At 38.5% G+C, this 23,972-nt stretch overlaps 1 protein-coding gene across 8 annotated transcripts in view; it reads right to left on the bottom strand.

Moving 5' to 3' along the window:
- LOC135204289 (paired box protein Pax-5-like) overlaps positions 1–23,972 on the bottom strand; it is a 225,951-nt gene that overhangs the window by 16,526 nt on the left and 185,453 nt on the right. For all 8 annotated transcript variants that reach the window (XM_064234438.1, XM_064234437.1, XM_064234443.1 and 5 more), the window contains one exon: positions 621–706. In XM_064234438.1, coding sequence (XP_064090508.1) covers positions 621–706 — 86 coding nt within the window. The remainder of the gene's footprint in view (positions 1–620; positions 707–23,972) is intronic.

The raw sequence follows: 23,972 nt of genomic DNA, 5'->3' as shown, positions 1-23,972 counted from the left end.
GAAATCTTGTAACTTTTGCTGAATAAATTTGTCTGCTAGATACCATCCTGTTAAAATGAGGCTCTGTTGTCAAATAACTAACTAACTAACTAACTAAATCTATAATATTAATAAATATAATATATATAATATTATATATATATACACTACATTACATACATATATATATATATATATATATATAAACAATATATATATATATATATATATATATAGATAATATAATATATATATATTATAATATATATATATATATCTATATATATATATATATATATATATATATATACACTAACACAAAACACAAAAAACGGCGGGGAATAGTAAAAAGGGAAGGACAAGACAAATATGGAAAACAAGACCTGGCCATTCCTAAAAAAATCCTATGTGACTTTCGAACAGGGAGAGAGGAAAAAGTTGAAGGTACAAAAAAAGTTAACAATAAAGTTATAGAGATGAACAGAAAATGGTAGAACAAACCATGCATACCCGATGGAGGAAACGAGAGAGAGAGAGAGAGAAGAGAGAGAGAGAGAGAGAGAAGAGAGGAGGGAAAACGTATATGTATGAAGTGAAAGCACAGAGAGAGAGAGGAGAGAGAGAGAGAGAGAGAGACTTACATTGGTATAAAGGGGATCTGTGTTATACTGTGTTCTCTGACGTTTCAGGTCATCTTCAGGATGTCCGTTCATGTCCCGATGTTCATCTGCAAAAAAAGGGAGAATAAAAAACATCATCTTAAGTTTTATTCAGCTGGAAGACATATTTAGCTTATTTGTTTATTAGCTGACTTCATCAAGTCGTGTGACCCAGGGATAAGTTATTTTTTTTTACCGATACATGTACTTATGTTATTTTGTACATGTTTATGAATATTATTCATATGAATTTGAATTTGAATTGGATTTAAAAGATGCTGATATTAAGGTCAATATATAATTCTATGAAAAAACTAGAAGCCTTAGTAAATATTGTACTTATTAATGTAATAATTAACCTTGCGCCACGAAGAAGAATTGGCAGTTGAAATTTCGAGAAAAAAACTTAAATAAATTCTGAAAGCAACTTCTGCTGCGAAAATAATAGCTGAGGGCAATAAGGAGATACATGGCAATAATACATTAAAATACAGCAAGGAGATATATTAACTACATTAAAATACAGGAAGAAAAACCACTAACTGTCTCTGCACACATTCTCAGAATTGGTATAATTCATTCTATATGACAGAATCCAAAGCCGTTTTGGGCCCGTAATAATTCATCGTGTATGCTGGCTTTTGATAGCTTTTTCTCACTTTCTCTCCCTCTCTCTCTCCCTCACCCTTGAGAGAGAGAGAGAGAGAGAGAGAGAGAGAGAGAGAGAGAGAGAGAGAGAACAAGCCCCATTTAGTCTATATGGATGAATTTTGCTAGCTCTCAGAGAGAGAGAGAGAGAGAGAGAGAGAGAGAGAGAGAGAGAGAGAATGCACCAACCCCATTTGGTCTATATGGATGAATTTTGTTAGCTCTCGAGAGAGAGAGAGAGAGAGAGAGAGAGAGAGAGAGAGAGAGAGAAAATGCACTAGCCCTTTTGGTCTAGATGGCCGAATTTTGTAAGCCCTCAGTAATGTCCCCCACCTTTAAAACAACAGTGACAACGAAGCACAAAGTCAGCTTTGTAGGCGCGACAGCAGAGAATGTGGCTTGCTATGTCATGTTTAGGCACGAGCGGATACCTTCTTTGACATAAAACCTACGGTCTACAGTAACCCACTTTCAAATACAAGAAAAACAGTATTTTGGGGAATATTAATGTTTAAACAATGCTTCCTTGTATTTGCGTAAGGATAAATATGTCTTCAAGTCTTGGGGTTAAGTCAGGGACGTTCATGTGAAATCTACGGTCTACAGTAACCCACAATCAAATACAAGAAAAAGTATTTTTGGGAATATTAATGTTTAAACCAGTGCTTCCTTGTAAGTATAAATAACTACGTCTTTAGGCCTTGGGGTTAATCCAGGGGTTGTTGATATAAAATCTACGGTCTTCAGTAACCCAAGGTCAATTACAGGACAAATTTTTGGAGTTTCTTATACGTTTAAATAGCGCATGCCTGTATCTGTGTATGAGTAAACGTGCGTCTAAGACATGGTTACAGAGTTAAGTATGTGACTACATGCAAGCAAATACTAACTTCAACCCTTAGTTATTCTCGAGGTATATTAACTACGATTTACAGTGAATTCGATAAATAGCGAATTCAATATTTGTGATATAAAAAAAAGTTTGCTAAATAAGAAACGCGGATTATGTGACAACAAGAAATCTTAGTAAGATGGCATAAAGCCTGTCAAGATGGGCTCAAAATCACGCCCCTCCCCAAAGTGCAAACCAGACACAAACAACCACAAACAAAGCCTTACTTAGCGAACCAAGCAGGCCACTAACAACGCCTACAGAGAGGCCTATAATAACAAGCCGGTAGGTAGTCCTATGCGTAGCAAGCCATACGAACGGCAATTTTCTCAAGAGAGAGAGAGAGAGAGAGAGAGAGAGAGAGAGAGAGAGAGAGAGGACCAGTTGACGACGAAGATTAGGACAACGACGATGAGTGGATTCGCTAATCCGAGTGATAATCATGACCACAGCACGCCGAGGGAGCCAGAGCCGAAATTATAGAGAGAACAGGGTGATGGCTGGCGAATGTCATAAGGATTCCCCCAGGGGATGTCACCACAAAGCAAGTCAGAAAATGGAAAGGCTGCTGCTGCCTGGGGAAGGAGGAGGAGGAGGAGGAGGCGCCCTATTGAATTAGGAGGGGCCGTATCTGGCCCTCTCTCTCTCTCTCTCTCTCTCTCTCTCTCTCTCTCTCTCTCTCTCTCACAGTGGCTTCGTAGGCTAAAGTCGACGTCATGATTTGAATGGAAAGGCCAAAATCCCCTCGCGTAGAACACTGTCAGACGAGAGAGAGAGACGAGAGAGACGAGAGAGAGAATGAAGAGAGCGAGAGACGGAGGGAGGAAAGAGAGAGAGAGAGAGAGAGAGGATCTCAGAGCTTCCTTCTTGTGCCTTTGCACTTCATCGTTTATCTGTTGGGGCTTTTATTATTATTATTATTATTATTATTATTATTATTATTATTATTATTATTATTATTATTATTATCTCTGTCTGTCTCACCCTCTCTCTCTCTCTCTCTCTCTCTGGCCAAGCACAGACAGAGACAGAGAGAGACAGACAGGCGAAGACGTTAATCCAGTCCCTTTGATAATTAACTGCCTGGCAGGAGATGATCTCATTTTGAAAGGTAATAAAAAGTTTCTTCCGAAAGTTTCGGGGACACTGGAAGGGGAAAGGATTTTGACGGGGGTGGGGGGGGTGGGGGGTGAGGAAATAAAACCCCTTGGTCCATGGACCCCCATCCCCATCTGCTTAAATTTTTATTTTTTTATTTTCTTCAAATCGCTTTTTGAAAAACTATTTGGACGTGAAGTGTTTGGCAAAGGGACGGAAAATGTCGTGGCTTTTTTTTAGCGAATTAAAAAATTATTAAATAATTATAAGACGAATAATTTTACGAGGAATTAATGCTATAAATAAAATTTAATGGCATAAACTCACTTTGATGAGTCTGAATGACAAATCAAGGAGAATGGTATTGCTGGGGAAAATCAAATTGTTTTCTACAAGAATAGAATATTACTGAGAAAACGATACGACATTGGTATTAGATTACATCGTGCCTAGCCACCAAACGTAGCAGAATGATTTAAAAAGGCAGAAAAAGCCAGCATGAATTTAAAAACAAAGCATTTGTATTTCTACATAACAATTCACCACATAAAGACTAAATTTCAACATCCAAGCTTTTCAGCAAAACAGAACAAGCGGTGATAATGGAATTTAAATACACCTTTACGGCAAACGACTCAGAAAATCATTTCACCAAAGTAATTCCCCGCCGCTACTCCCAATCACAGCGTAATCATTAGCAGCATCACATGACGGCAAGGTTAATCCCAGCTCACTGGCTCTGGAGACCCGAAATTGTCCAATAATAATCTTTTTTTGTTATAAATGTATCTGCTGACTCGCCTCACACCACCAGATTCTCCCTTCCTACAGCTTCATGAGCTGTGTGTACGTGTATACGTGTGTGTGTGTGTGTAGACGTGTATACGTGTGTGGACGTGTGTGTGTACGTGGGTGTATGTATCGTTCCTCCCTTGCTGCCATAGGGCTCATATTGTCAAGAAACATATTGTGCTCCGTTCCAATGGCTGCCTAACCTCAATGCACCGCCTCACTAGTGACATCTATCGGCAGGGGACGGAACTTCGAGAAACAATGAACATGGAAGGGGGCACGCGGGCATAAATAGAAATCCAAATGTTTCCCCAACACAGGAGTGGCTTCTAGTGATCATATGTCGTACTGTAGCCGTCTCTAAAGCTCTTTCTCTCTCTCTCTCTCTTTCTCTCTCTTTCCTGCGCTGAAGTAACGATTAAGCTGATAATAAACTAACTACTACCTCGGGAGAACCTCTCTCTCTCTCTCTCTCTCTCTCTCTCTCTCTCTGTGGGATTTAAAACGGCAAAAAAAAGGAAAAAATAAAAAAAAAGAAAGTCGCCGAACGTCACCTACAATCGTCTAAGAGGATGTGACGTACTGTCTGTTTATTCGCCGTTTCTCCCCGGAATGGAAACGATCTCATTTTAAGCGTTTTGAGAGAGAGAGAGAGAGAGAGAGAGAGAGAGAGAGAGAGAGAGAGAGAGAGAGAGACTCCATTTAGATGTAAGAGGCGGGCGAACGACAGCCATCTCGTCTCGTCCCTTTTAACGGCGCATTTTTACGCCGCGTCAAAAATCCTCTTCGAGTTGTTTTGCCCGTCGCTGCTGCTGCTGCTTTTGTTGTTGTTATTGTTGTTGCGAAAATTATAATCAACAAGGTTCCCGATGATGACGACGTTTAATTAAGAGGGTTACAATCCCCAATCCCGCCAAAAAAAAAAAAAAAAAAGAGGGAGAAGAAGAATAACGGAAGAACGCAGGAAAACTGATTCGATCAAAACAGTCCTCGTCTGAGCGAGGAGGACGCAGGTCCCCGAGTATCGAAGTGGCACGCGCTCTCACTCTTTATAAAGGTCGATTATGACACTGTATAAACGACCAAATAAAGCCAGCGAGGGGGGGAACACGAAGTGGTAGTTTCACACACAGAGAGAGAGAGAGAGAGAGAGAGAGAGAGAGAGAGAGAGGAGGGGTGGAGAGAGAGAGACAGAGAGAGAGAGGAGAGAGAGAGAGAATCGTGGATGAAAGGACGTAGAATTGAAAAGGGGTTGAAACTACAGAACAAAGAAAGTTGGGGAAGAACATGAGACGTAATCAATAATGAGTGAAATGGGTCATCTCATATATATAAATATATATATATATATATCATATATATATATATATATATATATTATATATATATATAATAATCACAAATAACCTCGAAAAAACAAATAATTGGTTTCATTATATTGATTAGCAGAGCAAATGAACTGAACCATAGAAGAGCTTATGATTTATTACGTTGTTACTTCCAGACAATAAATAAATGCATGTAAAATGCATTTGTAAAGAAAGTATTACCCATAACACTGAGAACGTTAAAAGTATTGTCGATAATATTGATAACGTAGAAAGTATTACCCATAATATTGAGAAAGTAAAAGTAACACTGAGAAAACAGAAAGCGTCACAGAAAGTAAAATCCACAACGCTAAGAAAATAAAAAGTATTAACCATAATACTGGAAAAATAGAATGTATTTTCCATAATACTTAGAAAATAGACAGTATTATCCTTAATACGGAAAAAGTAGAAAGTATTATCCATGATACTGAGAAAATAGAATGCATCAAAGAAAGTATTACCAATAATACAGAAAAAAGTAGAAAGTATTATCCACGATACCTCATGAGAAAATAGAAAGCATCAAAGAAAGTATCATCCATAACACTGAGGAAAAACAGTATTATCCACAATACTTAGAAATTTGAAAGCATTATCCACAATACTGAGAAATTAGAAAATAGTATCCATAATACTGAGAAATTAGAAAGTATTATCCATAACACAGAGAAAACAGAAAGTATCACCCATAATTCAGAGAAAGTGGAAAGCCTTATCCACAACACTGAGAAAATAGAAAGTATTATCCAGAATACAAAGAAGGTAACACACGTAACGTATCGTGTGTATAAAAAAAACACACACACAAATAAACAGACAAACGCACGAATTACACCCACGTCAAGAAATAGTATATCTTTCAGATTTTAAAACAATTGAGGAAACGAATCAAGGAAATTAAACTGTTTTTCAGATTTTAAAACAATCGAGGAAATGAATCAGGGAAATTAAAACTGTTTTTTTTCAAGATTTTTTAAAACAATCGAGGAAATGAATCAGGGAAATTAAACTGTCTTTCAGATTTTAAAACAATTGAGGAAATGAATCAGGGAAATTAAACTGTTTTTCAGATTTTAAAACAATCGAGGAAATGAATCAGGGAAATTAGACTGTGTTTCAGATTTAAAATCAATCGAGAAAATGATTCAGGGAAATTAAACTTTTTCAGATTTTAAAACAATCGAGGAAACGAATCAGGGAAATTAAACCGTTTTTCAGATTTTAAAACAATCGAGGAAATGAATCAGGGAAATAAAACTGTTTTTCAGATTTAAAATCAATCGAGAAAATGAATCAGGGAAATAAAACTGTCTTTCAGATTTTAAAACAATCGAGGTAATGAATCAGGGAAATAAAACTGTCATTCAGATTTTGAAACAATCAAGAAAATGAATCAGGGAAATAACTGTCTTTCAGATTTTAAAACAATCGAGGTAATGAATCAGGGAAATTAAACTTTTTCAGATTTTAAAACAATCGAGGAAATGAATCAAATAGACGAATAAATGAATGTACTATGAGTCTGGTGTTTCCTTCTGTACAAAGAAGAAAGGGTTGGAATCATCTTGTCCAAATAATAATAATCCCACTGCCCCCCCTCACCCCCTCCTCTTCCCAGGAAACTGAAACAAAGCGCCAAGAAAGAGAGAGAGAGAGAGAGAGAGAGAGAGAGAGAGAGAGAGAGAGAGAGAGAGAGGAAAGGAAAGATGAGAGAGAGAGAGGTCGGGGTTGGGCCACCACTGGGTATGGGACCTAGAGAGGGGACAGGAGAGGGGTATGGGGCCTTGGGTATGGGAGAGGGGTAGGGGTAAGGGGAGGGGGGTGTAGGGGGAGACAGGACGAGGGCCATAGAGAAGGCAATCGGAGCAGAGAGGGGAACAGAGAGGCATTTTCTGATGACTCTGACAACCAGAGTTGGCATTGGACACAGGATAGAACTTACGGTCGCTGATAAAGAAGGGAAAAGGTGACAAAAGGACAAAGGGTACGTAAAAAAGCCGAGTGGGCATAATAAAAGATAATAAGAGAGAGAGAGAGAGAGAGAGAGAGAGAGAGAGAGAGAGAGAGAGAGAGAGAGAGAGAAATGTTAGCAGCTCAAGTGATGAAACACAGGAATATAATGCTTATTATTCAGCAAATTCGTTTATTTTTTCTCTCCTTTATCATTCACTAAAATAATTCATGTATGCACTATATGTATAGTGTAGTGTATGGATAAGGTATATACTTCAGGAATAGAAAGATATATATACTGTTGTGATGTAAAAACATTAGAACGATGAAAACGCTAATTGCCTGTTTTCTAACGAAACTTGAGAGTTTCTGCAATGAAAATAAACCCTTTTCATAATGATTGTTTCTCTACAATTATTCCAGATAAAAACACGGAAATAACATTACCTACAGCTGCATAATGCAACAGTAAATTATATAGAAGGATCGGAAAAAAGACGATGTTCGATAAACGGTGCTGGTGAGGAGAAGTGGTCGACTGGTGAAGTTATTTGGAAATATACAAAAAAAATATTTGATAGTTAAATCAAAAGAGAGTGAATGGGGCTAGGGTTGTTATAGCTGATAGATGATCGCCGTTAGATTTGTTGGTAGTAAATTGTATAGTAGGAAGGCTGAAAAAATAATGAGAGCTGGTGGAAGGTGAAAGTGTCAAGAATAAGCGGACAGGGGCCGCTTGGCGAAAATGGCTGCCGCTCTGTGATGCCAAAGGAGTGGATAAAAGGAATCAGTTTTGCAAAACTGATTTCTGAGAAGCGTTACGTAGTTTAGAAGACTATTTTACTTCTTGGAGACGAAGCGTCGATGATCAATTCGACAAAAAAATTGTCAAAAAAAGTAAAAAAAAAAATTAATCCAAAAAAATTGTCAAAAAAAAATCGACGATCAATTCGCCTAAAACATATAGCGAAAGACGTTTATAACACAGTAGTATCTAAGGAGGAACAGCTGCTGAAGAAAGTGAGGAATGACGACGTATATATGAGCAGTAAAATATCTGACGTGGATTCGTGCCAGACAGATTGGAACAGTTTATGTGGCGGTCCGGTTAAGGCGAGAACAGTTAAAAGAAGGCTATAAAGATATGCTCTGAATTACCCGTGTATCAGGATCGAACGATATATATTAATAAATGCTTAATTTGCATATAACTCTGCAAGTATCAAAACCGCGTCTGAGGAAGGAAGAACCCGAGAGAAAGTAAGTGTATTAGTTTTGTGAATATATATATATATATATATATATATTATATATATATATATATATATGATACACACCAGTAACTAATACAATCACGCGTGGAACAGAAATAAATTTCCGACTCGCTCTATCTATATATATATATATATATATATATATATATATATATATATTATATTATATATATATATTATTATTATATATATATATATATACTATATATATATATATATATATATATATATATATATATATATATATATAATACACACACACACACACACACACACACACACATATATATTTTATATATTATATATATATATATATATATATATATATATATATATCTATATAATAATATATAATCTATATCAGTAACTAACACAATCAGAAATAAATTTCCGACTCGCAATGGGATCGAACCCAGGCCTTTCACAGTTGGTGGCGCCCTTGCCTATCAATCGAAAGGCCTGGGATCGATTCCGATGTGAGTCAGAAAATTTTAATATATATAATGTATATATACATATATACATACACAAAAGCACACTCATACACTTTCAAGAGATGACTGACATACGCGTACCACACGCCGACGAGGAGAAGGTTCATCAAATCTGAATATTATCACCGGGCACGCTGAACCCAGTCGGGCACGCTGCTTTGTCCCTGGGGGTCGCTTTTCGGGAACTCGTGCTGGACCAGTGGTTCCAGCTGTTTCTTCGGCAGTCGCCGACTGCGTGGGCATTCTTTCAGATGCCAAGGGAAGGTGCTTGGGCAGTCGTTCTCCCAGCTGTTTGTAACGACTCGTTCGAACGAATTCGTATATTTATTTTTTCTAGAAAAGTTTCATCAAACAGAAGATTCTGTATTCAAAGAAACTTTTTTTTTTTTTTAAAGATATCATCGAGATATTTCTTACAGTATGGCGTGCAACTTCTCATTAAATTTTCCCAAGTTTATTCAGTGTGTGATGAAGAAGAAGAAGAAGAAGAAGAAGAAGAAGAAGAAGAAGAAGAGGAGAAATAAGTGAAAAAGAGAGACGGTCTCTTTTATTAAAACGTTCTTTAGCTGATTAAAAGAGTGAAGAAGAAGAAGAAGAAGAAGAAGAAGAAGAAGAAGAAGAAGAGAAAGAAGTGAAAAAGAGAGACTTCTCTCTTATTAAAATGTTCTTTAGCTGATTAAAAGAGTGAAGAAGAAGAGGAAGAAAAAGAAGAAGAAGAAGAAGAAGAAGAAGAAGGGAAAAAGAGAGACGGTCTCTCTTATTAAAATGTTCTTTAGCTGATTAAAAGAGTGAAGAAGAAGAAGAAGAAGAAAGAAGAAGAAGAAGAAGAAGAAGAAGAGAAAAAGCGAGACAAGGGACAAGAGAAGGACGGGATGTCTCAAAAGTTTGGGGAAGAGGCTAAGGACAGTCGCTGGACCATTTGGTCTCCTTCGGTCTCCCCCCCAAAAAAAACCTCCTTCGGGTGTTCTTCCTGTAATTAGGGAACTCCCGACAACTTCACCTCGACTTCACCAAACACCAACCCCCCCCCCCCCCCCAACAAGCTTCTTCAACTTCTCTCGTCTTTCATCAACTCCTCTCCCTTCCCCAACCACCCCCATTTTTTTCTTTTTAATGTCTACATTTTCCGTCCTAGACTAGAGACCTCTTATGGAACCCTTTCGTCAACTAATTATTTCGTGCTGATATATCTATGTTAATAAGTGTAAATTACTCTGTAAATACTACAAATGTGTTGATGTGTTGCCTTTTTTCTAAAATCATCATAAAGAGACACATGACAAAAACAAAATTTTAAGTTAAGACATTTTTTCATTCCTGTTCGCTTGATATATTAATATTAATATTGATAAGTACAAAATTGTTCTGTACATATTACGAATTTATGAATTGTCTATTTTCTCTATGTAACTTGCCTAAAACTATCATAAAAAGCTTAGTATAAGAGGGGTGTCAGTAAACTAGATGTTGTGACGCCAGGTTTAATAGACACAATCAGTCAATCATTTGTATAAGAGGAACATTGAAAGACCCAATGACATTTTTAATTCTTCTCATAAATAGATTCGTACTTATACACATCTAGAGTGGAATATTCCTGGAATTGCAATCTATGCATTTTAGGAATTGGAATCTATACATTTTAGGAATTGGACTCTATACATTTTAGGTCAAAGGCCAAGCGCTGGGACCTACGAGTTAACTCAGCTCTGAAAACAACGAGGAAAAGAACACTAGAGAAAAAGTTTGAAAACTCTCTCTCTCTCTCTCTCTCTCCTCTTTCTCTCTCTCTCTCTATCTCTCTCTCTCTATGTTTCTTGGAGGAGCACAATTGAGAAAAAATGTCTTGAATCTCTCTCTCTTTTTTATCTCCCTGAAAAAACACGAGAAATAGTCTAGAAACTCTCTCTCTCTCTCTCTCTCTCTCTCTCTCTCTCTCTCTCTCTCTCTCTCTCTCAGGAGGAAAAGAACACAAGAAAATATGTCTAGGAAACCTCTCTTCTCGCTCTCCTCTTCTATCTCTCTCTCTCCAGCAAGTCTTCCTCTCTCTCTCTCTCTCTCTCTCTCTCGGGAGAAAAAGAACACGACGGAGAAAATATCTGGAATTATGAAGAGTTGGGCTGGTTGATCTAATCTCTTTTTACTGCCCGTCTTGCCTTCATCCTATCTTATAAATCTCATAAAAAAAGATATAAAAAATGCCGAAGAATCTTGGACGCCTTTTTACATCAAAATTTGATTCCCAGAACTTACTCGGGCTCATTTGAGACACATTAAGTTTATTTCCTCTTTCTCCGTTTTTTTTATTTGATTTCTTTATGTTTTTTTTTATCTATTTTCTTCTTCTGAGGCTTTTTATTTTTTTTTTTTAACCTCTGCCAAGAAATTACGGCCCCGAGACGCTTTATCATTTGTGCCTGTGTTTCGTCTTATGTCTGCTGGGATATATATACATATATATATATATATATATATATATATATATATATATATATATATATACATAAGAAACAGAGAAATGTCTTTGCATGTCAGTTAATTTTTCCCCCAAAATATACCTCAACAACTGACAAACTGAAACCTACACATTATGAAAATAGACAAGAGAGAGAGAGAGAGAGAGAGAGAGAGAGAGAGAGAGAGGGGGGGGGGGGAGGGCGGCAAGGAATATACATCTAAGCTTACATCTGAAGTGTAGGGCAGAGAGGAAAGGAAAATAGGAATAGAGAAGCAGTGAGAAAACAAAAATGGAGGAGGAGGAGGAGGAGGAGGAGGAGAGGGCAGGTGGCAGAAGGGCACAAGAATGAGGGGAAATGGAGCAGTCATTGGCAGACCTCCGGAAGACACTTGGAAGGGCGGATCGTCTGGAGCGATAGGATGCTGACGTAGCCAATGTCTTCTTCTTTCTTCCTCCTCCTCCTCCTCCTCCTCCTCCCTCCTCCTCCTCCTCCTCCTCTCCATCCCTCCTCCCTCCCCCATCTTCCCCTGTTGTCTTTCTGTTCCCCCACACATCCCCCTCCATTTTCCTCTTTTCCTCTTGATGGAGTCTTTTCGCCTCTAGAGTCTGTTTCCTCTTAAAATGGATCTCTCTCTCTCTCTCTCTCTCTCTCTCTCTCTCTCTCTCTCTCTCTTAAAAAGCCTAAAATTCTGTAGTTTTCAATGATTTCATTTAGCAAAAGAAATGAGAAGAATGAATAAACAAAAAGAAATAACAACAGGTTTTCATTTGACATCATCACTCCTTGCAGAACCTCATTTGATTTTAAAATACGGGACGAGGATTTAACAAGGCGTGATCTGACTTCCAGGTAGCTCGGGGCGCGTGCAAGATTTTCTTCTCACGCGTAAGTTGTAGATATTACATTCCTAACTTTTAACGTAAATTAAAGCGTGCTAAAATCTACGATCAAATAGATCCTTGTTTCGCCAGAGAAAATTAAAATAAATACGTTACATTTTACCAGAAATAATTTTTCTTTACTGCTTAACATGTATATTATTTATCTTTTACATTTTCATTCAAATAAATAAACCATAAATATCTTATCTTAAAATTCCTGTATTTTCGACTCAACTCGAAACACCTTTTTCCGACTTTTTTAGACTCTTCCATAGACCCTTCCTACTCCCTTAAAACAAGAAGAAGACGAACAACAACAACAATAATAAAGTAGATAAAATTCGAAAGACCTAAAATTGTGAGGTTTCTGGAATATATATAATGATATATCCATCACGCTTCGCATATGTCACGGAGGCCATCTTCCAGACTTGCCACGGTCTCTTGTGATATCCCTTTGAAAAATCATCCTTCGTCCATACGAGTTAATGACAGCCAGGTCCTAAAGAACCACGGGATAACCCCCTAACCCCCTAACCCCCCCCTAAAAAGTAATATCCACGACCAATAACCGCCCCCCTACTCGCTCCCCCTCTCCCAATATCTACGGCCACTTTTTTTTATATATATTTCCACGGCCCCTTTACTTCCTTATCCCTTTGACCTCTTCTTCCCCGAAAATGCTCCCTTTCGTTCCCCTTATTTCCTTTTCCCGTATGACCCCTTCATCCCTCTACCTCTCTCTCCCTCCTCCCTATTACTTCCCCCCCCCCCTCCCCCCCCCCCCCCCCCCCCACTAGCAACAACCATTAGGTAGGCGTTCCTTATTGGTGGAATGACCAGGCCGACCATCAACAAATAATTAATTGCTAGTTACCAGGGGGCCTGCATACGATCAAATGATAGATGAAGGGGGAGAGGGGGAGGGGAGGGGAGGGGAGGAGTGGGAGGGAGGAAATGTTGATGGAATTATGAGAGAAGGAAGAGGCGTATGAGAGAATTATTAACAATACGTGAGGGGTTGGGGAAGGGGTAGAGAGAGGGGAAGGAAGAGGCTGAGAGAATGTGGAAAAGGGTTGATTGGTCGGATGACATCTGTATTTTTGGGAATCTCCTTCAAGACGCGAATTTCGAAAGAAATCGGTTTTTTTCTGGGAATCTCCTTGAAGACGCCAATTGTATTCAAGACAGTTTTTAATAAACTTTAGAATTACCAAGGAAGAAAGAATATAATATATTTAAAAAATAAAGAATATCAATATCTATCTAAAAGATATTACTTAGATTCAAGGCGGTTTTCAATAACCTTTAGAATGACCAAGGAAGAAAGATTATAATATATTTAAAAAATGAAGAATATCGAAGTCTAAGTTCAAAAAAATATTACATATATCCAAGGCGGATTTCAATACCCATCAGATTACCAAGGAAGAAATATTATAATATATCTAAAAAATGAAGAATTACTTTTTGGTGATTAGATTTAATGTGGTTCGGACCCCACAATAAGCTGTAGGTCCCGCCGTTGCTAGGTAAGCAATTGGTTCCTAGCCACGTGAAAATATCTAATAATCCTTCGGGTCCAGCCCTAGGAGGAGACCTGTTTATCCGCTCAGTGGTCTGGGTAAACTAAGGTATACTTGAATCAAGCGTAGAAACAACAACAGCCACGGAGAACGAAAATGTTGGTTTTCAATAACCTTTTGAATTAACGAGGAATGATGGAGGACCAGGGGCGAACAACATTAACAACAACAAGAAGAACAACAACAGCGAATGAAAATATACGAAATACGAGAATCGTCGCAACTACATATTTTCGTGTTGGTTTTCGATAAACTTTTGAATTAACGAGGAATGAAGGAAGAACAGGGACGAACAGCAACAACAACAACACTAACAACACATTAATAGCAACAACAACAACAACAGCGAACGAAAATGCAACGAAATACAAGAATCACGTCGATGCTCTATCACGAAAGAATGCAAAACCAACCTTAAAAAAAGAGTCACACACTCACGGGCCGGCATAGAAAAATGGCATAAAGAGAGAGAGAGAGAGAGAGAGAGAGAGAGAGAGAGAGAGAGAGAGGAGGAAAATATAAAAAAAAGTTATATGGAAAGAGACAGCATGGCGCTTGCATGCAAAACGGCGTCTCTCTTGTGGAGCTTTCACGCGCAAATATACGCGTATACGTATACACACACACACACATATACACATACACAGACACACAAAGTCTCTCTAAATGCAAACGCACACGGCTTTGCTCTTTGCATGCTCTCAAAAACATGCATTTCTCCTTTATGCACAAAAATGTACGTCGGGTCCGCGCTGGTACAGCCAAACATGCAGTGCCGCGTTCAAAAAGCATACAGACATTAGCTCCAACACGCGGACATGCACACATACAGTATATATATATATATAGTATATATACGCGCTCTCCCTTTCTCCCTCCCTACCCTCTCCTACATCCCCTTCCCTCCCCCCCCCTCTCCCTCTGTCTGTGTCCATTTTGCTATACCTTCATTCTCTTTCCCTCTGTGTGTGTGTGTGTGTTTGTGTCCCTTTCAATTCCTCCTCTGATGCAGGGATCAGCGACAACCCTCCTCTCCTCCTACCCCTCCTACTATCCATCCTCCTCCCCCTACCCCTCCTACACCTCCCCCGTCCCCGCATCTCAATCTGGGCTGCACAGAGCGGTCACTATAACTTGGCCCTTTCGCACTCCACGGGAAATAAACTTCTTTGTTCCGCTTTGTCCCTTGTATTAGGGGTAACTTCTCCTCCTCCTCCTCCTCCTCCTCCACTGCTTTGTTCTACCGTTTCCGTTGTCCAGTTCGGGTCTTCTTCTTCTTCTTCTTCTTCTTCTTCTTCTTGCGCTTTATTTTTCTTCGTCCGTGTTTGTTTTCCCTCGGCGTTCTTTCTCGACGCTAAGTGATATTCTCCTCTGACCTTCAAACCTGAAGGAGTTTGAGTCTCTTCATAATAATTCTTACTTGAAGTAACCTCTCATCGCTCGAATAAACGGGCATGGTAAATGGAGGAAGATAATGAAAGCCGAGGTCTGCGGTAATAGTAAAAAACATTCGTTTCGTTTTTCAGTTGAAAACAGAAGCTTTGAACAATGTCGGAATCACAGTTCATCGTAATTTTTATCTACGAAAACAAAAAGAAAGTCGAAGGAACATTAATTTTACTGTTTCGTTTTTCAGTCCATGTCGTTCGACTGGGTTCAGTTGATAAGAGAAGCTATGAACAACATCGGAATCACAATTCATCGTAATTTCTATTCACGAAAATGAAAATGAAGTTCAAGAAACTATTATTCCTTATTAGAGCGCTTGAAATAATATTGTTAAAATTTCAAAATGACGAAAACAAACGCTACTGTAATTACGGCTTGGATGTGAGGATTTATAACTGGCAGTGACAGTTTCACGTTTACTTCAAATGAATACGACAATTCCTGATGACAGGAAAATTGAGCGATGAATTAATAACGAGGAAATATAAATATTAAAAACTTAAAGCACTGTAAGCTATAGAATGCTGGCAATCATTATTTGGGGGAAATGGGTAGAATAGGAGAATATAACACTCGACTACTATGGGCACCAGAAGACAATCCTGTGTTGCTTCAGCCTATCATGTCCTGGCAATAAGCAATTCCCCCCCCCCCCCCCTCCCCCCCCCCCCCCCACCCACCCCCACCCCTTCCATATTTCCAAATAGCCGCCATGTCCCCCTACTTTTATTTCTACTTCTACTTCTAAACCTGAAGTCGTATGGATGAAACTTATATAAAATGGCGACTTATCATGATAAACGGTAACCTATTATTATGATCACTATCGTAGCGGATGATAATGCTGATGATCATGACGGGACAATGTCAAGTCCACTGTAACGGTAATGGTGATATCTGTGACTCCAACGTTTGTTAATATAACATCTAGTAAACAGCGTTTGTCTTCATTAGGAAGGTGAGGTTTCTGTTCATTTTCAGTTCGATAAACTAGTTTCAAATCATTCGTGTTGACTATAGACTATTAACACTATGGCACAGGAGTCAGAAGCTGTTCATTATATTCCTGGACATTTTCGTTTTTCTTTGGGTTTTTACATAAGACACCTTCCAGATTTGTAAATAAGGACGTGTATGTCATTTCCGATGGTTAAATTAACGATCGAAAACCTTATTTATATATTGGCAGGTGAATTTATTTTATAAAAACAAGCGCCCCCAAATTTGGATACAGGTTGTGTTTCCAAAATTTTTAGTGAACGACTGGGAAGGATATTCGAAACCTTACTGATGAATTTGGAGGTGATTTAAAAAAAAAAAATCAAAACACAAAGATTCAGCCATATATAGGGCTTCTGATTGCTATACCGCAATACTAGGTTGCTGATTGCTATATCGTAATACTAGTCTACAGACAACACGAGTGTTTTAAAACCATTTTGCTGAACGATGAAGCACAGAAACTTTACCACGCTCATACGGATAAAAGGTGCTCACGAAAGGGAGGAATGAAGGCCGAAAGATGAACTTGGATGATAAAGAATTAATCACAAGAATAAGCAAAGCAACCTTCCTAGGCGACAATGGAGGAAAATAGAGAGAGAGAGAGAGAGAGAGAGAGAGAGAGAGAGAGAGAGAGAGAGAGAGAGAGAGAGAGAGAGAGCGGCTGCCACACCACTGGAAGAATCACAAAATGGTTCCACACAATTCTCGCATTGATGCATTCACTTTGATCATAGAAACGGGGAGAGAGAGAGAGAGAGAGAGAGAGAGAGAGAGAGAGAGAGAGAGAGAGAGAGAGATCCCCCTCTCATAACACAGTAAATGAGTTGATTGTATATATAAAAAGGTGCGGGAGGTAAGCGCTCTCGACATATTTACGAGACGATTCATTTCCATTCATCTACAAGTAAAATAGGCAAAGTGTTGCTGATCACTCGTTAAGCTGGGGTTTAATTACCAGAGCCATCGCCTCATTTGCATACAAAGCGACGGGGAAGGATGGCACTAAATCACCGGGGATGTTAAGGGCGGCTCCGGGGTCCCGGATCCGTGGGATTTTCGACCATAGGGTCCTCGTGAGGATGTCATTCTCGCGACCCGGGTTTATTCCGTGTGACACGCCTGCCTGAGGTGTGACGATCCCAAGATCTTTGTCTGTTCTATCTATCTATCTATCTATCTATTATCTAGTTATTCTATCTATCTGTCTACTGGATATTTCTCCTTTCTATTCTAATTACGGATAATTTCAGCTATCGAAAACTATAACGTTAAAATGTACTTTTTTTTTTTTGTCTTTTCAGGAAACTGGAAATTGCAAAAGAGAAATTGAGAATAAGACTACGTGGCCGTCTGTGTAGATTAGCTTGTATACACAAGTACACTCTCATTCTATAATGTGTACACATGTATAGTGTATATAGATAAACATTCATAAAGGAGCTACAAATGTCCTTCAATATCTAATTCAGTCTACCTCGGAATTGATGTATTTTCATATATGTAAACCGAAGGGGAATTTTTGAGTTGATAATATATCAATTCCGAGGTAGAGCGAATTAGACATTAAAGGACATTTGTAGCTCGAATAATTTATATGAATCACGGTGATGCTTAAAATTACTTTCATACTATATATATATATATATATATATAACTATAGATATAATAATATATATAATACAATACGTGTAAGTGTTCACACGCATACAATACATATATCAATAAGTATAGATACAGCACGCGTATTCATACGTGTACACTGGACTATTTTAACCTGAGAGGCAATTACTCTCTTCCTTTCCTCAATCGAATTAAACTCGACGTCTCCTTCAGGAGTGAAGAGGCCTCCTACTTTCACTAATCGCAAGAGTACTACGAGTAATGCCCGTCTGTGTGATCTTTGAAATCACTGGAGATCGTAAAAACGATACAAGGTATAGAACCAGACGGAAAAATTGACCGCATAAAAACACACAAATAGTTGTAAATGAATAAATAAATAAATCAATAAATAAATAATACACACACATGTATATATATGTGAGTGTGTGTGCGTGTGTGTGTGTGTGTGTGTGCGCGCGCGTACGTTGTCCCCTCCCTTACTCAAGCTATCTTTAAAGACCTTCACTTGTTTTTCTACAGGAGCTGAAGAAGAGATCGCGGCCATAAGGGAAACTGAATATAATCTGCGTAGTCTGAGTATTTAAGAATACCCAGAAAAAAGCCATTGTATACGTATTCTACGCATACCCGAATTATAAACACGCACATATATATATGTATACGCGTAAAAATGTGTATTTGAGTACGTATTTGCTTGGATTCAGATTTTTGCTGTTAGGAAGACGTCAAATAGAGGAAGATTTTTTCCGTTTTTTTTTTCAGATAGTTTAGATTAATCGTCAACACTGCATGAATGCTTTGAAAAAGTATATACATATTTAATACTAAACGACATTAAACGCCATTTAAGCCTCAAGTGAAAAGTACGGGAAAAAAGAAGAATTCTCCTCTGCCACGAAGCAACCCCGATATAATCAGGCACGGCCGACGATCGAACCTCGTTTTAGAGACTTGTTGATACAGAGGAGGCAGTGAGGCTTGGATGCTTAACTTTCGATTAGCAAGATATTCCATCCAAGCAGCGAGTAATTTAGAGGCGCAACCCCCGGAGGTACGATAATTCTCGTAGGCGTTCGAGACAACAGGTAAACACGGGGGACCCATCCATACACGCGGGGGTACACACCAACTCATTAATCTGATGGAAAGTTTAGAGCCTCCGTGAGCCTTCTCTCTTGTTTTAAGAGAGGCTGGGGATCATAACTTAATGGGGGGATATATTTCCCCGTCAGCCTTCGGCAAGTTCGCTCCGCCTCTGAGGTCACAGGTAATGGCGCGCCGCTCTCTCTGTGTCTTTGGCTCCGGGAGGAGCAGCAGCAGCAGCTTCGGGTGGGTGGCTGAGGACGCTGGGATCGTTTTTGCTCTCTTTAAAAGGAAGAAGGGATTTCCTCTCCACCACCTCGCCCCCCCAAGTTAATGAAGGGCTTTGATAAATATTGCCAGAATCGAAGTAGGAAGTATATTTTTTTAAGGCTAAATCTGACGAAGACGAAGAGATGGAATGTTAAGGTACTATAGTCGCATCAGAGACATAGGATCTGCTGCACCAGGTTCCTCTTCGCACTTTGCTTCAATCACTCGATGTGAACGAAGAAGGAGAAGAAGAAGAAGAGAGAGAGAGAGAGCGAGAGAAAGAGAGAATGAAATGAGTAGCGATGCTAAGTTACAAGGGGGATGTGGGGGGGGGGGGAAGGTATTCCATCTCGCCACCGTCATCAGAGATACCTCCTTAATTTACCCCTTGGAAAAAAAAATCTAATTGAATAAATGGGTTTTTAATGGCGAGCATCCTTTTTCCTTTTTTTTTTTTTTTTTTTTTGAAACTCGTAGTACAAATGAGGCATAAGCTATTTCCCAAGGTGGAATTTAATTGGGACCTGGGCGTTTAAAACTAGCACACCGGGAAAAGAGAGAGAGAGAGAGAGAGAGAGAGAATTTTCTCCTGATGCCGTCTGTGTGGTGTTATCGATGATGTAATCACTTCGGTCGGGGGCTCCAGAAGAAGAAGAAGAAGAAGACGCTGCACTGACAGTCTTTAAGGTTTTCCTCCCCGCCGTTGCCGAAGTCCGTAAGGAGTAGGAGGGGAGGAGGAGGGGATTGAGGGGCGAAGAGGGGGAAGGAGGAGGAGCGGAGAGGGGGAAGCTGCCGGAGGGGGGAAGGGCAAGGAAAAAAAGGGGGAGCGGGAAGGAAGGGGGAGGAATGGGGGGAAAAGGGGGTGTAAAGGGGGGGAAGGGGACAGGGGGAGGGGGTCACAAGGCAAAAAAGGGGGAGGAGGGGGACCCAGGGAAGGGGGAAGGGGGAAAAATAAGGGGGAAGGGGGACAGGGGGAGGGGAAGGGAAGGGAAGGGAAGGAAGGAGGGAAGCAAAATGCCGAACATCAAGGTGTATACGACGAAAACTTCAATCTTCTGAGTGTCTTGCGAACAGCGAAGCTCGCTTGTAATGGCCGGAGGAAATGGATAGCGCACGAAAAAGGGTGTCCCAGCTATATATATATATATGTATAAGCTTCCCCGTCTAACTCCTTCGCTTGATCAAACCCTGAAGAAGGAGGTTTTTGTTGTTGTTGTTGTTATTGTTGTTGTGTCAAGGTTGTGACGTGGTTGTTGTGCAGTATTAACTTGCGGTAATCCTGTTAGTATTCTTTGAAGCTTAGATTTCGGGTCAATGGGCCCTTTGGTGAGCTGGTTCCTTATGGAATAGGGTTCAGGTTCTTAATATAATAATAAAATAATAATATAATAATAATAATAATAATAATAATAATAATAATAATAATAATAATAATAGCACGAGTCTTAAAATAGGCGAACAAATCCACAGTTTATATGTGTATGTAGCAATATTTATTATAAGAATAAATCTGTACAGAATTATTCTTGAAATATATGTTACATACACATAACTGTGGCTTTATTTCTCCAATATAATATAATAATAATATAATAATAATAAATAATAATAATAATAATAATAATAATAATAATAATAAAAATAATAATAGCAAAGGGTCTTACAATAGGACAAACAATTCCACAGTTATGTGTACGTGCATATATAGAATAAGTCTGTCCAGCTTTATCTTGAAATATGTGGCTTCATTTCACCAATAATAATAATAATAATAATAATAATAATAATAATAATAATAATAATAATAATAATAATAATAATAATAATAATAATAATAAGATTTTTTTTTGATTTTTTGGAGAATGACGGTATTCAACAGGAATTTTCCTCACGTTAACCAACGCGTCATATGCCATCTCTACGTACGCTGCTTTTAGGAAGCCTGTTTGGGGGCCTATAGCACTCATATAGACGCTGCTCCAAGGGAGTCTGTCTAACACACACACACACACACAAACACACACACACACACACACACAAACACACAAACACACACACACACGCCCTAAAGCATCATCATCTCCCACTGGGAGATTAAGGTCTAAGATGCACTTTTATTGATGGGAGAGACTTCTTTAATGAAGGTCGGTCGAGGGAGGAGGGGAATCAATAGGAAAATACCGATCACTGACTCTATCAATCTTGTGGTAAGGATGCAGCACAGGAGGGAGAGAGAGAGAGAGAGAGAGAGAGAGAGAGAGAGAGAGAGAGAGTTGGGCGAGCAAGTAACAGACCTTCGGAAGAGGACGAAGGTAGCAAAGGCAACGAGAATTGAGGAAGTAAAAAAAAACACACAGAAGAATAAGAGAGGAAGAGAGAGAGAGAGAGAGAGAGAGTTGGCCGAGCAAGTAACAGACCTTCGGAAAGGACGAAGGTAGCAAAGGCAATGAGAATTGAGGAAATAGAAGAAAACACGACAGAGAGAGAGAGAGAGAGAGAGAGAGAGAGAGAGAGAGAGAGAGAGAGAGAGAGAGAGAGAGTTGGTTGTGCAAGAGAGGATGTGGATGGAAAAGACAATGAGAATTGAGGAAATAGAAAAAATTAAAACAATAAAAACATTGACAGGATTGTGACAAAGCAACAATCTTTAAAAAAAAAAACACATAACAAAATATAACTATAGTATATTGGTAAATAATATGAGAAAATTTGAACACGACCAGCTTGGGGAAGAGGAAAAGAGGAGTTAATTTCTTCAAACACTGAATTTAAACATATATCAATCGAACATTCCCTTTGCTTACAATAAAGGAAAATGTTGGATAAGATTTATCAACCTGCACTTAATTTTTTGTCTTTATCGTGAAGATAGTGAGGGACATTTTACGCGAACCATTTTAATTTACTTATTAGTTATAATTTGAGTTTTCTGAACAGTGGTTTTCCCAAAAGGACTGTTAAGAAGTTTTAATTTAGTTCGCAAAGGGAGATCGCTAACTGAACGTGACCTTAGGCAAGAATATAATTACTCTCCAGATTTCACCAAATTAGGTTTTTCCTACGATCATATATATATATATATATATATATATATATATATATATATATATATATATATATATACGTACATATGCATATATGATATCTATATGTATATATACACAGTATGTATGTGTATAATATATATATATATATATATATATACATATATATATTATATATACACATATATATATGGAAAAACATTCTAAGGAAATATATATCAGAAAGACGATGGAAACAAACACGAATCAATATCGAACACATATACAAGAATTTAAGCCAAAAAACTCTGGGACCTACGAGGTCATTCATCGCATGAAACAATTGTTAGAGGAGGTGGAAAGCCAGATGAAAAAAGAGAGAATATGACAGGAGGTACAGTAGAAGAAATGATAGAGGCTGCATCTAGGGGACTAAGGAACGCCGCAAACACATCATAAGTAATGCCTACAGTGCGTCACGTTAAGGGCACTGACGGCACTAACTCCTAAAGAGGGGGAATCCTTATCAGGTATCGCAAACGTCCAGCCTATAGACGAAACGAACGACAGACAGACAGACGGACGGACGCACGAACGAACGAACAAGTTAAGTGGAAAACGACGCGTTTCATCGCTGGATGATAATGATGAGAATACACACGAGGGGTCCAATGATGATCGCCGCTTGGCTTAATAGCGATTCTGTGGCCTGCGGTCCGCACGGAACGGGATTAAAATCTCACGGAAACGCCTCCCACTCTTTTTTTTATTGTGGTATTTTATTTCTTTCGATTTTCTATTAATTCATTTTTTTTCTCTTTAGTTTCATTTTTTACGTGTTTAATCTCGGTGTTATGTGCTGGGTCTGTTGTTATTATTAATTTATTTTTTCTCTTTAGCTTTATTTCTTTACGCATTTAATCTAGGTGTTATGTGCGGGGTCTGTTATAATAATAATAATAATAATAATAATAATAATAATAATAATAATAATAATAATAATAATAATAATAATAATAATGTATGTATTATAATAGTTGAATATGGGCGCGAACCTCCCGTAGAGTTTATTTAGACAGACCGTTCTACAGTATATACTTGACTTATCTTTCTATAAACATCTACTCTTACAGTTTTCCCTGACTTATCTGCCCAATACAGCAAGAAGTAAACAGAGATTACTCCAAAATGCTAATGCCTATGAGAGGTCCAGTCCTTCAGTAGCCCAGCACCGAAGGAACCGATAAAGGTAATCTACAGGAAACCACGGAAATGCCTCTTGAAGGGATAAAGGTGTCTGGAGAACCAAAAGTAGGGAGAGAATTCCAAAGGAAGTAATTGCTTTTTAGAAAAGATAAAATAAATAAATCGATCGTTTGGAAATTCAACAAGAAAAGGAGACACTATATATATATATATATAATATATATA

This window comes from Macrobrachium nipponense, chromosome 44 (assembly GCF_015104395.2).
Source record: "Macrobrachium nipponense isolate FS-2020 chromosome 44, ASM1510439v2, whole genome shotgun sequence".
Taxonomy (NCBI): domain Eukaryota; kingdom Metazoa; phylum Arthropoda; class Malacostraca; order Decapoda; family Palaemonidae; genus Macrobrachium; species Macrobrachium nipponense.
This window is presented reverse-complemented; position numbering and strand designations above follow the sequence as displayed.